Source organism: Podarcis cretensis (assembly GCF_951804945.1).
Source record: "Podarcis cretensis genome assembly, chromosome: 5".
Taxonomy (NCBI): Eukaryota; Metazoa; Chordata; class Lepidosauria; order Squamata; family Lacertidae; genus Podarcis; species Podarcis cretensis.
In genome coordinates this window covers 38,709,998-38,725,213 of record NC_137174.1, presented here as the reverse complement: position 1 = coordinate 38,725,213, position 15,216 = coordinate 38,709,998, and the positions used below count along the sequence as shown (strand labels likewise).

Here is a 15,216-nt window from a genome sequence, read left to right as displayed (position 1 = left end):
AATGTATCTGAGGATGTCACCTCAAGTAACTAAGACCATTTTTTAAAACTATAAATTTCTACCGGCAAGGTAATTACTGAATGTTACCATAAAGACCAGTGCTTTACTCATTGTTTAAAATTATTCAACACAATTAAAGAACAATAGATCTCTATAACAAATTTATTAACACCAAGCATGTGCAGGGGAATTTTTAAGAGGTAATTCTGAGTTGCATTTCTTGTTTAAAAGCACATCATTTTCCTGAGATACTTTACTTTGTAGGAACTGTTTAAACACTGGAAAAAGTTAAAAATACAAATGTGAACCTGTTACTGCTCATTACACTGGATTTTTCTCCCTGCCCCATTCCCTTCAGATATGTCTAAATTTTCTACAGAGGACCAATATATAACTTAGGTACTGAAACACTGCCAATACTCAAATTACTCCCTGGCCTTACAACACAAAAATTAAGTATTTGTTATTTCTATCAATACGAATTATTCACAAAATGCCTGTTCAGATTTGACTTGCTAGGGACAAAGTTGTCTCAACACTAGTAGGTGTTGGGACAGGTATATTTCTCTTTATCCCTTTCACTTTGGCAGGGGATAGGAGGAGAAAAAGTACTGTTTGATCCAGGCTATCATATACTTATTTAAATGCTTAAGATGTCCAACAGTTTTTTCCAAAATCAAAGATGCAATGTTCTGTGTTACAACATGGATTATTGCAACTTCCATTTTATGACAAAGGGGGAGGGCACAATCAGCAATACCTTCTGCCAAACTGAGATTTCTCTCCTTTCTGTCCCGTAAGTAATATCTGAACAGGCCAGACAATTTAAAGATGTAATCTCTAGCCTACAAGGAGAAATAAAGACTGCAGGCTATAAGAGGACAGTAGTTTGTATAGTGGATTGTGAATCAACACAACTAAAAGCCTGAGAATCTTGAGTAAAAACCTGATACCATTTCTAGAACATAGCAGCCAGTGCTATACTGTCAAAAAGACAAAAATCTATTCAACAATTAAGAGACCACAATCAAAATGCAAAGAGTTTTTTGTCCGAATCAGAAGATAACCAAATATAAGAGGGTTTTCTTCCCTATTGTGGAGTGACAAATACTCCAGAATTTTATGAGGCATCAATGTATGGGGTAAGAAAATCTAGATTGGAGTACTCTTTAAAAACTAAGTTATACTCTCTAGCCACACAAAAAGACTTACAGAAAAATAGCCATAATCCAATTTCTAGCAAAACCAAAGCCACCGCAGCCACAGGCTGCCCTTTATATACATCTGGTGGCAAAATTATTCAGTATAACACAAATCATACTGATTTAATAGGGATGTCAAACATCCACTTGGAATGTTCTTCAATGTACTGTACAAATTGTGAATACATTATATTTACAACTGATCTCATTATCAGGCTTAAACACAATAACATGTTTATTGATTTATATGAAAAATACTTCACTAAGAAAGTAGACAAACTGCACAGAAATAGTACAAGTGTCATGTGCATAGCAATATAGCTTAAAGCATTCACATATGGCTTTGTTTAAAAGAAACTGTTAGAAAACCTGGCCCTATGAGGGCCTGTGGTTATACAGTTGACACAAAGTAAACTGCTTCACATCTTTTAGGCACTTGCTAACAACAGTGTTCATCCCTGGAAAAGAAAAGGGGGGTTGTCTTGAAAGAGCGAGGAAAAATACGGCCATAGCTGTGTGTAGCTGAAAAACATTTTTTTAGTAGTGCATGCACAGAGCTGAAAAAATACAATTCCTGTGCAAGATTTTATAGCAAATAACTGAAGTATAAAAATATGTACACACTTTGATTTTTAAATATATACATAACAAAAGCCCTGAAATTCATTCTCTAAATATATCACATGATAGTAGTAACAAAATGCAATTTGAACTGCAATTGAAGCTATTTAAATTAAATTCATACAGGATAATTTTAGGTGTTAACACATTTGTTTCTCTTTTTAAAACATCATTTTGATGCTGTCATCCAAAATAATCTGCAAGCAGATGAACTCTTTTGTCTTTTTCAGTCATCACAATAAATTACCCTAATGAATTCCAGTCTCGAGTGGCTTCCATTAGATGACGCTGTCCATGTCCTACCCAATTGTCCTGATTGTCAAATATCCTCCCACAAAACCAGCACCTAAATTTAGTTTTCAGCGTATTATCAGAGGTAGTTTTCACAATCTGATAATTGTTTTTGCTCGTCTTCTTCAGTGTTAATTTTAAAACAAACCTTTCTTTTACAGGACTTACAGGTTTGAGCATTTTGCGTTTTCTTCGAGAGAGATCATTAGTAATTATGTACAAACTGTTATAATCTGCTGGCTCCAAAAGAGCATCAATAGTTCTCTTTGACAAGGAGACCTTTAGCACATGTCCTTTAAATTTAGTAATAGTCTTCATAACATTTACAACTTCTGGAACATCTGCATCAGGATGGTTTAGCACTACAACTGGCTGATTTCTTCGGGGGCATTTGATTAATTGTTTGGAATTAAATGGAAGTAGCTTTAGAATCCTCACAGTGCCTTTTGACAATCTTGGTCTACAAGGGGCGCGAATTAAGGATTCAAATTCATTCACATCCATTTGATTTTTCGCTTTACATTTTCGATGCAACATTTTCTTTCTAGGAGGTTCTTGAAGGCCATCTTTAACTTTCCGTTTCAAATTCCTGTTCTTCTGTGAAACCGTAGCATCAGAAACTTTAGCACCAGTTTGCTTTGAATGACGTTTAGCTTTTGAAAATTTGTTTGTTGGTGGCCCGGTTGACATCTGGGTTCCAAAAGCGTTCCCTTTGTTAGCACTAACTGTTTGTGCTGAATCAGATGGAATCTTTTGTGACCGTGTCTTTAAATTCCTAAGGGAATGTACAGATTCTACAGAAGTAATAGGATCCTTTGATTTATCAGTTGCCAAACAGGCATTTGCTGGCATCAATGTACCTGGAAGCAGTAAGGCATTGCTAGAAGACAAAGCTGCCTTTTTCTGATCTAGTGCAGGACTATTAAGGGAATGCATATTATTGAACTGTAAAGATGACTTAATGTTGCTAATTGGCTGACAATTGTCAGCAGCAGGAAAGGTCTTAATTTTCAAAAAAAGCTTTTGTTGCATTGCTCCAGTTTTCTTTGGTTCACAATTTTGACTATTAGCAGTACCTTGAAGAACATTATGCTTCTGTACTAGGGACTTGTTTGGCGACATACATTTAAGAAAAACTGCTTGTCTACCATCAGGCAAAAGTGCATAAACAGGTTGTTCTTGTCCAACCTCGGGTGGTTTTGACTCCAAGGTAGCAACATTACTGCCTTGATGTCCAGCCTGTATTTTCAAGGAAGAAATTCTGCTCTCTGAATTTGTCATGTTAAGTTGCTCCTTGTATGACATGCCAGTGGATGAAGCAACCGCTGTCCCACTAACACCAGAATAATTTCTTATACTGCCAGAGCTGTCTATTTTAAATTTCATACCTGATGTAGCTATTTCCTCTTTACCACACTCTTTAGATGCAATTTTCTCTAAAACCTGAGAACTATTTTCAGTGGCATTTGCAATTGTTCCAATTGAGCCACTACCAAAAGTCAAGATCATTCCAGGTCCTTTGTTTAAAAGTAAAGGTGTAGCTCTTGTTGCCTGAACATCTGATGAACTGTTTTTTGGAGACGGCTTCCCTGAAATAACATGTAATCCTTGCTGATGGGCAAGGCGCAAAGGTACAAAAAACCTTGGGAGAGATGACTGAAGTAGCACGGATTTCTTATGTTCTGGAAGCATTGGACGGATAGCATTAGGGACATTCAAATTGTAGTGCATCTTGTGTTTTTCCAACTGCTGTGCTAAAATGGAATCTGTTTGAGTTTTAAGCAATGCACCAGTGCCTGTTGTCCTTGAAGTAGAATGCATTTCGTCTGTTCTATGAGCCATCACTGGGAGTCGTCCTTCATTCCTAAAATACACACCTTCATTCATTGCACTGCCATTCGCATTCAACTCTCTCTTGAATTTAACAGGAGAATTGGTTAAACTGCATGCAGCAGTTGAATCTCTGAAGTGTGCAAATGTTTTACAATCCATTTTATTATTTGGAAATGAGTTGTCATAACCAGTTTTTATGTAGTTGAGTGGCTGAGTTGCAGGTTGCCCTCTTAGAACATCTTGTAATGACTGATTTACTTCAGGTGACAAATAGTTGGATGCCTGAGTACTCTGGAGTGAGAAAACAGATGTTATTTTAGGCATAAGTGATGTATTTACACAATTAGAGGCATTTTCTTGTTTTGATTTTTCAGCTACATGTTCCAACACTTGATTTACCTTTGTATTCAAATGCTGCTGGTCATCATGATTTTCTATAGGATGCTGTCTGTCAGTAGCATAATTGGATTGGTTAGCTGAAAATACTGGAACATTGTTTGTATTTACAAAGCCATGAAGAGACAGCAATGAAGATCTTCTTTCTAGATTTAACACTGTTTGTTGTTGCAGATAAGTGGTTTCATTTACAGGCCTACTCTGGAGAGAAAAGGCGCTGTTGGACATATGGTGTTTGGAGCTATCCAAAGTATCTATTTTGGAATAATTATGGAAAGGCAGTGGTACTTGATTAGAAAAATCAGTTGATGGGCAGTAGATATTATTGTATTTACTGTTGCTTACTTCACCATTCCGTACTTTTAATTCTGTAGGAAAGGTTTTTTTCATAGGGTCATAATGTAGCATGTGTGCACCAGTAGAGGATAAAACCTGAGAATGGTCCTGAGGTACACAATTCCTCCACGAAGAATCTCTGTTTCCAGCCTTAGCCACAAAAGCACAAGGAAGTGAAGAATCTGGTTTTGCTGGCAGACGAGTTGTACAGTTTCCTACCATTACAATATGAGGTTCTACTGTTCGAGATGTATTCAAACTAAAATAATCTGGACTTTCTTGCTTTATTTTTCCTGAATATTGATTAGAAAATGACAATGGAGATGATGCCAATGAGTGAACAGAATTATTTCTAGACATTTGCTGATTAATTTCATGAGGTCCAGCAGCGGAAGATAAATTGAAGTTGTCAGCTGTCTGCTGCAGACATTCAGTTGAACCATCTTTTACCCCATCAACCTTATTTTCTGTTGGCAAATTCTGTTTATCTGTAGGTAGCAGTTTTATTACTATATGCTGTTTTCCATCAACCACCTTGAAGCCCATAAATTTAGCACTGTAATTTGCAGGAACAGATATTTTGTTGTTTTTAACCATCAAAACTGTAGGACCATGAACAGCTTTTTTCAGCACACCAGAAGCCAAGCCATCTTCTGCTCTACTGTATGGTATTGCTGGAGAGGATTTTGCCCCACTGTAGATATGCCTTTCATTTAGAAGATTGTTGTCTTCGCTGAGGTGTAATTCTTTTGTAGGCTGGCCTAGCTCTTCAGATTTAGGCTGAATTTCCTTCATGTTTTTGAGAACTTGTCTGTCCTCTTCTCCAGTTCTACAACTGCCAGTAGTCATTCTTTTACGTCTCCACAGGGCCTTCCTCGATGCACCTGTTTTGTACCTTTTCAAGATAAGTTTTAGTCCTGTTGAAGTTTTCTTCATCTTCTCATTGTTATCTGTATCCGTTTTATCTTTTGCATAGAGGTGGTCTCTGTGTAATGTAATAATATGTTTTAAAAGATAGTTTTTCCGAGATGCCATGTAGTTACAATATTGACAACTGAAAGGAAATGTGCCGGTGTGTGAAGCAACATGTTTCTGAGATTCTTCTTTTGAAAAACTTGCATGGTGACATTTATCGCATTTATATTGTATTTCATTGTGCCGATGAATATGCTGAACAAATGTGCCAACATCATGGGTGGAAAATCTACATCTTTCACACTGAAAATGGCCATTTACACAGTGCCTAGATGTGAAATGTTTTGTTAGGTCCAACAAAGTATATCTATTATCATCATTACAGATTTCACATTTTACTAAAGTGCTACGATGTGTTCGACGGTGTTGATTAAATGATTGGAAGTCATTAGCTGAAAAATTACACATTTCACAGGGGTAAGATGGCAACTCTCCACGATGTAACAGCTGGAAATGCTTCTGCAGATCATTTGGACTGTACTTAACATTGTTTCTGCATTTGGTACAGCTAAAATTCAGTATCTTTGCAGATGTTTTCAATCCCTCCTCATAATTCAGTCTTGGTTTACTATGTGGAATATCAGTCTCAGAAAAGTTGCTTCCATTCACATCCATGTGCATGGAAAAGGCTCTTGCAGGCTTTTCTTTACATTGAAATACTTTCATGTATCTGTCAATTTCATGTGTACATAGCACTTCATTTGGAATATTTACCCTAGGCAGCTCTATTTTCACATTTCTCAGTCCATAGGTGAGAATATCTGAAATTGCAGGTTGAGTTATATACCCCTTAACAGAAGTATCCAATGTAGGAACACTTGTTCTATCTAACTCAATGTTATTTAACAAACTTGTATTTTGGATGCAAAAGGATGGTTCTTGTTCAGATGGCATTTTTCCTAAAGTACTCTGTAATTTACTATTTTTGTACTCTTCGTTATTTAAGAGACTCTTGTGCAGAAGTACTCAGAGTTCCAGGATTTCCTCAGTTTAGTAAATCTGGAATTAAAAGTACAAAGTTAATTTTAAAGGTTAAAAGGGGGAAAGATACCCATAGTTTCACATACTAAAAGCAGCATAATGACTGACACCTGTGTGCTAACATAGCCATTAAAACTAAAAAGTCACAAAGCTTTTGATCGAAGTTGTTTTTTGTCACCACAGGCATGTCACATTTTCCCCCATTAAACCCATAATCCCCTTGATGTGGATTAAGAATTGAAACCTTCACAGTGACACTCAAAACCTTTCAGCTATTGGGGTCTCCTTTTACATACTCAGATTACTTTGCTCCTCCCACATACAAGTTATTCTCATTGGTTAATTCCTACATGAGTTAATGCAGTGCCAGAAGCAATGTGCCATTGTTTCAGCCACAGCTTTTCTCCCAAATCAGTAGAAGACAGTCAAACCCTACCTAGTTATGTTCCTGGCCTTCCACCTCCAAGGTGATCAGTAAGTCAATCTTCACCCAGTTTCCTATGATCGCCCCATATTCTACACATTTGGACATGATGGACTGCTTAATGCAGAGGCTGCCAACCATTTTATAAAAAACAAAATACACAAACAGGAGACTCAATTACCAACAAGCACAGACTGTACCATGACAACATGAAATGAAAATAACCTTAAATGTCAACTAGGACTTCAAGCAGGCAACTTACCAGAAATCTCAATTAAGTAGATTTTAAAAGATGCTTCACTCTGCAATACAGGAAACAAAAAACCCCTTACTACGTGTTCTGAAAGATAAACTCTCACAGGAGTAATATGTATACATCAGGAACAAAAGACAGAAATTTGAAAATATGTGCCTCAGTGGTATCAGACCTAAACATTTCTAACACAGGTCTTTCCCTAAGTAGATGTTTTGCTGTGGAAAATCCTCTTGTCAGGGGCGGGGGTATCATTAAACAGAAGTGCTGTGCAGGCATTACGCCTGAACGAGGAACTGGGGGGAAAGTAGGAAAGACGGCAATGCAAGTCGCCCCTGTTAGCAACATTCTTGCATGCACCAGCCTTCTTCCCACATTGAGCCAGAAGGTCTGAGGGGGTTTTCTAAGTACTTTTGGTTGAACACATTTAGAAACCCCTTTTAAATGTTACTACTCAACACATGAAGGTCGGGGTAGATCCTGCACATACAGAGACATTAGGCGTACAGCAGTGTGTGGTCCTATTCCCCTTTCAGGATTTGAAAATTCTAACACCTAAACAGAGCTAGAGAGGTCTTTGTTTTCCTATATGCCGCTATGTTATCTATAATGTTGTTCACCGAATTAAAGCAATGAAGTCCAAGGGTTCCAACACTGGTTGATGTTCTCCTTTTCTAGCTCAAAGCATAGTAGCAATGTTTGAAGTTCTCAAATGGAAGCAGCATTAGGTAATTTTGTACTTGGTTCAAATGCCATGTCCTTGCCATTGTGCAACACCTAATGGATACCCCTATATCCAGTCCATCACCAGATCATGTAATCTATTACAATGTCAGAAAATACAGCCCTTCCTCTATGCTTCCTCAGCAAAACTCTGGCCCCTGCCCTGGTAATTTCTTTCTTTAGCTACTGCCATCTCAGGTCTTCCACTGTCCCATCTTCATCCACTCATCTCCATCTAACATTATGCTGACAATGTCACCTCCCTTGGCAAACTGACCACATGATGCCCCTTCTTAAATCCCTATACTGGCTTCCTACCCCCTTCCAGATCCTGGCCAACTCAGCTCCCAAGTATCTTAAAAAATTGTATCCATCCATACTGACCTTCTCAGGCTTTTAAGATCTACAGAGGGGGCTCTCTTAGTACAGTGGTACCTCGGGTTACAGACACTTCAGGTTAAATACTCTGCTAACCCAGAAATAGTACCTCGGGTTAAGAACTTTGCTTCAGGATGAGAACAGAAATTGCGCGGTGGCAGTGGGAGGCCCCATTAGCTAAAGTGGTGATTCAGGTTAAGAACAGTTTCAAGTTAAGAACAGACCTCCAGAACGAATTAAGTTCTTAACCTGAGGTACCACTGTAATTCCACCAACCACAGAAGGGAATAGAACCCAAGAAAAGACTTTCTCTGTGACAGCCTCTAAACTATGGAACTCCCTACAGAGCTGCATTTAGCATCTTCACTATACAGTGGTACCTCTGGTTACGTACTTAATTCGTTCCGGAGGTCCGTTCTTAACCTGAAACTGTTCTTAACCTGAAGCACCACTTTAGCTAATGGGGCCTCATGCTGCCACCCTTGCTGCCTCAAATACCTCCCAGAATGTGCCCAACCATCTCCCTTACCTCATTCAAATTTCTCCTAAAAACTCACCTTTGGAACAATCTTCTAGTGATAATACCCTATAGTAACTAAGCCAAAGAAACTTAATTGCATCTTATTCCCCTGTTTTTCACTGCTTTCATTGCCAAGGTTGTTTTCCTTTGTTAGGTTTCAGATTGTAAGAACATGTAAAGTGCCATGGTGGTGATATATAAATAATAATAACCAACATAGGCAACCAAGCATGTTGTGATTTACAAGTCTGAACACATACATAAACATAACGGGTGATATCCAACTATTCTGTGAAATGCCCTGAGACCTCTGGGTATAGGGTCGTATATAAATTCCAGGTATAGGGCGGTATAAAAATAAATAAGTAAGAGCACACTCACTGCAATCAATGGATTTTAAGTTGATTTTGGTACTACTCTGAATATAACTAACATTAGATATCACTCAACAGCATTTGAGAATACAGGATATTTTAAAGAAAACTCCCCCACAGTGAATTTTAACTTTAACCACAGATAAGTAATAAACTTACTGTTTAAAAAGATTAAAAATCCATTCTTCAGTAGTCTGTTCAATACTTTTCTTTTCCAAGAGATGAAAGGCATAAAACAGAGGGTCAAAAGACACTGCATTCAATGTACAAAAAATCCTGAAATAAAGAACATGTTTTTAAAAACACAAACATAGGAACAACTTAGAAGTCACTACCACCTGAGATCTAACTGTGCCTGATCCTAATGTACCTACAGCAAAAAAATTAGGTAATTTTACTCTAAATGTGGTCATTCATAATATGGCCAGAAAGCAGGGAGGGATTTATGTCAATATCTAGAAGTTTTGCAAGTTTTTGTAGTTCTGCACATAGCTGGCACTAAGTATTTACTAATACTCCCTTTAAAAAAATGATACAGTATTGTTGACTACAAATCTGTAGCATTTTTTGACTCCTGACTTTTAGCAGGATAATCAAAATCAAATAAATGCCCACTATGACAGAAATTCTAAAGACTCTCCTTCCTGAAAGAGAGGGGAGTGGTTGTGGGCGGGAACCTGAACACCGCCCCTAGCATGGGGCGTAGCCCCCTGCCTCCAGCTCACCTGGCTGGCGCTCACGCCCCCCCCCCGTGGCCATCCAACCAGGTGCCATGAGGGGGCGTGTCCAGCAGCCTTGATGCTGCAGCAGCGTCAGCCTCTCCCCGGCCTCATTTCTCTTCGTCGTCCTGTGCGAGTCACCCACCCTCCACTCCCATTGAGTTAGGGCTTAGGTCATTGGCCTTGCTATGGACCTTAGGTTGGTCGCCCCGGTTGCACGGGGGGCCTGGTAGGAGTTTTTCCATTTGGCATTAGGCTTTTTGGTTTTTTCGCCTACCTCGTAGCAATCGTCACAACTTTTGTGGTATTGGTGGGTAGGTTAGGCATTGGAATAATGTGCTGTGGTGTGTCGAAGTGCTAGGTGTGGCCATCGCCTATGCCTTCAATGCTTAGGGGTATTCCGTTAAAGGAATCTGGCGGTCGTGCATTCTGCCCGATGCCTGCTTGGCGGGAGGCCATGGCACGACCCTCGGTGACAGCAGGGGTGAGCCTATAGTTGTATTAGCATCAACAGGTGATGAACCCCTGGTGAATAAACCCACTTGTTTCGCGATCCAATGCCTAAGCCAATACCTTTTCATTGCTGTAATCAATAAAGTTGTGGCCTTTTCTAGCCCATTAACCTTATATCACGTGTCCCTGTGTCTTCTTTTCACGTCGCGGTGGTCGGGTCCTCGAACCACAAACAAATACTGTAAACTAGGGAAATGCCAAGTTTAATTTATTCTCCCAAATCTCACCAACCTTACACATCTGTACAAGTCTTCTACACTTTGGAATAGAAACCTGGCTATGCTAGCTAACTTTAAAGCACATGTAACGAGCTTCCTTAATACCTAATATTTACATTGCTTATTTGTAAATTAACCTGCAAATATTTATCTGCAGAAACTGGAAATCTAACTATTTCCCAAAATATTCCAAAAATAGTTAAAAGATGTCAGGAATGAATTTGTTCATGTTACAAAACAAAGGCTGCACTCCTACTTTTGAGTAAACACAAAGGGGATTGTACTAAACACATGCACCTTATTGATTTTGCAAGCTTTAAAATAGTGCAAACACCACTAGTTTACTAAGGGTGCAATCCTGTGGTAGCCCGGAAGGAGTCCCAGACACCATAAAGTATCTCTAGAAGTGGACCACTGTCAGGTGGTTCCCTGGATGGCAACAGTGCTTTCTGCTGCCATGGCTACCCTACCAGTGGTGGGCCCAAAACTATAAGGATATTAGCATACATTGAGGGCAGCCAATGATCTGCAGGATCCTACACTTCTTCATTCACCCATCATGACTCCAAATGGAGCCAGAAACTACAGTAGCCTAAGAGCTGGCATACCTAATTCTCTGCAATGGAAAGCAACCATAACAGAAAAAATGGTCACCCCCTTCCTCACCTTCTGCCAAAGCCAGCAAGGCTTTGAAAATGGAAATCGCTTTGCCACAGATCTTTCCCACCCAGTAGGACTGCTCTGCTCACTTCCCGCTTCCCCAGATTAGATTACTTACAAGTAAAAAAAAACTGTTTAAATTTAGGATTTTCTAGACAGCAGCAACTTGAAAACCAGAGTACACAATCAGAAGCATGAAATCTTTCACAGAGAAAGAGGTCTGTTCTATGAAGAGGTATGTGTCATGGGGACCAGAGAAGGAACTTAACAGGCTAAATCACTCTGCCCAAAGATTAAAAGCAGATATACCTAAACAAAAGAAAAAAAACCCAAACCTCAAATTTAGAACAATTTTAGTATCTCCTTATACAGGCTGAAGCCTAGAATACAGTTACCAAAACATGCATTATTTTAATGGCAAAAAACAAACCCAATAAATCAATCTTACAAACTATCATTCTTGGTTCAGCATTGTAACCTACATGCAATGTAGTCACCTTTTTTAAAAGAGATGTCTCAAGTCTACTGATCAATTCCCTATACAAAATATCCCATATTTTGCAAGAGTTGAAGGAATAGCAAAGACAAATTATCTCCATAGATTGTATAAAATGTGTCTACTTGTAACACTGCAACTTCTGGTAGTATCTTTCTTATTTCAGAACCAAGCTTTTGTTGTTTTCACGTCTCAAGTATATGTGAGCAAGACTGGACTGGCAGATTTAGAATTTTCTCAACTTAAGTTGTAATACAGGTCGATCTTACAAATTATCCACATAGGTACATCCCACTATATTATTATACAGCAATATATCACTCACTATAATTTAGTGAGACGGCCAGTGAGAACAAAAATGATTAGCACATTTCCATGGTTATATAAGAATCGTTGCACTATCTTAAGGAATTTTCATGAACATTTGGCTTTGTTGGTTTTCCTTTCCAAATAACTTCTTTCAAGCTGCAGCAACGCATGCTACTTAACTTCAGTCCTATGGTAACACACTCATAAATATCAGCAACCAAAATCAGCTCAGTACTTTGTTGTGAGCAAGAGAGGATTATCTTGGCAAGTCTTTTTTGGTGCAAGGCTACACCCAAGCAAAACAAGATGGCAGTCAACAACAAAGCAATCTCCCTCCCACTCTCTCTCTCATTCTGCAGGAAGTGCTTCCTAGCCATTTCCAAGTTAATCCTTTCAACACAATCCAGATAGGGCAACACTCAGCATCTGCACTTGGAAAGGGTGAAGGGCCTTTGCCCCAAGTCAAGCCCATGATAACCCTTGTTGAGTTTTGAAACCATGGAGTCTGGCCTGCCAACTTGCTGTCTTTAGGTCTCAAGACCTTTAAGGTGCTGGAGGAGTCCATAAACTGGAGGGAAAACAAAAGACCACCCAACTCATCCGTCTGCCTGGACACAAAAAAAAAGCCATTTCGGGTTGAGTTGGGCTTCCTGGGCGCCTCTAGAACTTTTGGGCGCCATAGGGAGAAGCGCTGCCAGGCCCCTCAGGTGTCTCTCAGGGCCACCAACCCCGCTATTTTGGTCCCCATGGAGCTGTGTTTCGGGAGACAGGGGGTGGGGGGTCAAGCTGCTCGCGCCCCCCGTCCTAGAAAGCCGCGAGGAGACGGGGCGCTGCCGAACAGCAACTCTCATCCTGGCAAGGCGGAGGGATACACGCGCGCTGTGTTGGTCGAGCCTTCGCCCACAGGGGCGCGAGCGGCCGCGCGGCCAACGGCGCGTGGCCCCTCAATAGTTCCCCCCCCGCACCCCTTGAATGAGGTGCACTTCTCTCTCTCTCTCTCTCTCTCTCTCTCCCCAAAACCAAGCCGCGACCGCGGGACTATTTGATGCCTCGGCCCAACAAGAGGGCGGGTTCCTGCCCAACTACCGGGATTCGCCCGTCCCGCTGAAGAAGCTGCCCCCTCCCGCCGCCCGTATGGGGTGGGGGGATCCCGCCTCCCCGTTACCTAGCTGGGCGTCCAGGGCCCCGCGACTCCCCCGCGACCTTCCCCCCCCCTACGCTGGGCACGAGCGCTGGGCGCCTAAATTACCTCGCCCGTCTCCATAGTCCGACGAGTCACAATTGGCGGCCATTATAGTTTTCCATCCGGGGATTCCGGCAGTTTGACGAGCTCAGCAATGGAAGGCGGGGTGACTGTGGCGGAGGGATATGCCGCCGCACAGGAGAGGGGGCGGAAGGACGGAGGCCCAGGGAAGTTTGGGGGGCGCGAGGAGACGCCTGGGGGGGGCTGCCAACAACCCCCTCTTTGCCGCTGAGGCGCCACGACCCGCGCGCCTTTTTTTTTTTCCCCTCGTCGCTTTCACATACCATGAATGCTGCCTCAGCGGCGACGGCGGCAACAGCCGGCCGGGGAGTTTTTCTGTCAAAGTAATGAAGGCAGCAGCGGCAACACGGCCGAGTCCCTCCTCTTCCTCCTCCCAGCCTGTTATTTGTGTGTGTGAGAGAGAGAGAAAGGAAGGCTGTGGGGGTGGATTACTAACACCAATACACACTACCAGATCCAACAAAGAGGCACCCATATTCCCCCTCACGGGTGGCCAACGAAACGGCCTGGTGCCACACAAGCAGATACATACACACAAGCAAAGCCCATCCCGGGAAGCAAAACAGGGCGCCATCATGTCCTCTCCCTCAGCCAAGGGATGACGACGACATCACCCACTTATTCCCCCTTTGCTCATCCATCAGCCGCACGCGGCCATTGTCTGGAAGCCGCCTCCTGATATTAGCAATGTATTTGCCCTCCTTCCAGTGCTCATCTTTCAGTTGCAGATAGCAGTCCTTTTGTACTCAAAAGAAGAAGGAAAAAGGCGGCCTGTTTCCCCTTCTCTTGCATGAAGACAATGGCGTTGTTCTTTGCACGCTCGCGAAATGCAAAGGGAAGGGGAAATGGCCTCCTCGAAGCAGCTTATATGAACCCAGCTTAGCTGCAAAACAAAGCAGACGGGGAAGAGAACTGCTGAGTCGCACAATAGAAGCATGAATAGGTAGCATGAATCGCATTTGTTTAAAACCTAGGTGAACGTTATCAGGAGGACCTAAAAATGGGGGTGAAGCCAGTTCTGAAGCTCGCTTTGTGACAGACAACACAGGGATGCACCTTTGGTTGGTATATGGAAGGTAATTCTTTCTTTAAAAGGCCAAAGGATTGCGTCCAAATTCGACATTTTTGCAGCCTTGCTGAAGCAAATCCAGCACAGCGTTATTCAACATATGAACAGCCATATTTGGATTTTAAGACCAGAGTCAAATGCAAAGAAGGAAGCTAGCAGGAAAAATATTTGGAGCATAAAGGGGTGGCTTAAATGACATGCGGTATAAAGAAAATAGATTGGCTTCCTGTGTTCTATTGAAGATCTTAGACGCAGAACTAAAACAAATGTAACTTTCAAAAAATGTCATCCTTACATTCCCAGGAAGGGAGTTCAATAAACAGATCTTCAAACTCTGTTATTCAGAGTTGAATTTCTCCATCAGACTCAACTCTGCCATTCTCTCCCCCCCCCCCACACACCGTTCTGTATTTGAACTTCCAAAAGCAAATACTGTTTCAACAGTCAGAGAAAAAGTGCAACTTTTCAATGGACTATAAAACGTTTAGACATTTGCTAAAGATTCATTACTTTATGAAAAATATGACTATTTTCAATGAACAAACTTTCAAAGCAAATGCTTATCCAAGAACCTACTTACATATTAAATCTATTTTTATTTGGCTTATTTGTTTGAAAATATGATATCCTACCTTTCTGTTTAGATTACTAAACATTCAAT

At 41.0% G+C, this 15,216-nt stretch overlaps 1 protein-coding gene across 6 annotated transcripts; it reads right to left on the bottom strand.

The window, feature by feature from the left end:
* Nucleotides 1-147: 147 nt before the first annotated feature.
* ZNF518A (zinc finger protein 518A) lies at nucleotides 148-13,658 on the bottom strand. 6 transcript variants are annotated; one of them, XR_013839568.1, is made up of 6 exons: nucleotides 13,472-13,658; nucleotides 9,467-9,583; nucleotides 7,322-7,361; nucleotides 7,072-7,189; nucleotides 749-6,653; nucleotides 148-718 (listed from the first exon to the last, which is right to left on the bottom strand). XR_013839568.1 is itself a non-coding variant. In XM_079978405.1 (5 exons), exon 5 carries the CDS (start codon nucleotides 6,546-6,548, stop codon nucleotides 2,067-2,069), a length of 4,482 nt encoding a protein of 1,493 aa, XP_079834531.1. In that variant the 5' UTR covers nucleotides 6,549-6,653; nucleotides 7,072-7,189; nucleotides 7,322-7,361; nucleotides 9,467-9,583; nucleotides 13,472-13,658; the 3' UTR covers nucleotides 148-2,066. The 6 variants fall into 6 exon arrangements, 5 of the variants coding, with proteins under 5 accessions (XP_079834531.1, XP_079834534.1, XP_079834533.1 ...); XM_079978405.1 differs by having other exon boundaries at nucleotides 148-6,653; XM_079978408.1 differs by lacking the exon at nucleotides 13,472-13,658 and adding an exon at nucleotides 13,388-13,406 and having other exon boundaries at nucleotides 148-6,653.
* Nucleotides 13,659-15,216: the final 1,558 nt, after the last annotated feature.

Excerpts from the sequence above, each read along its gene's own strand:
- ZNF518A (XM_079978405.1), bottom strand. The coding sequence starts at position 6,548 with ATGCCATCTGAACAAGAACCATCCTTTTGCATCCAAAATACAAGTTTG.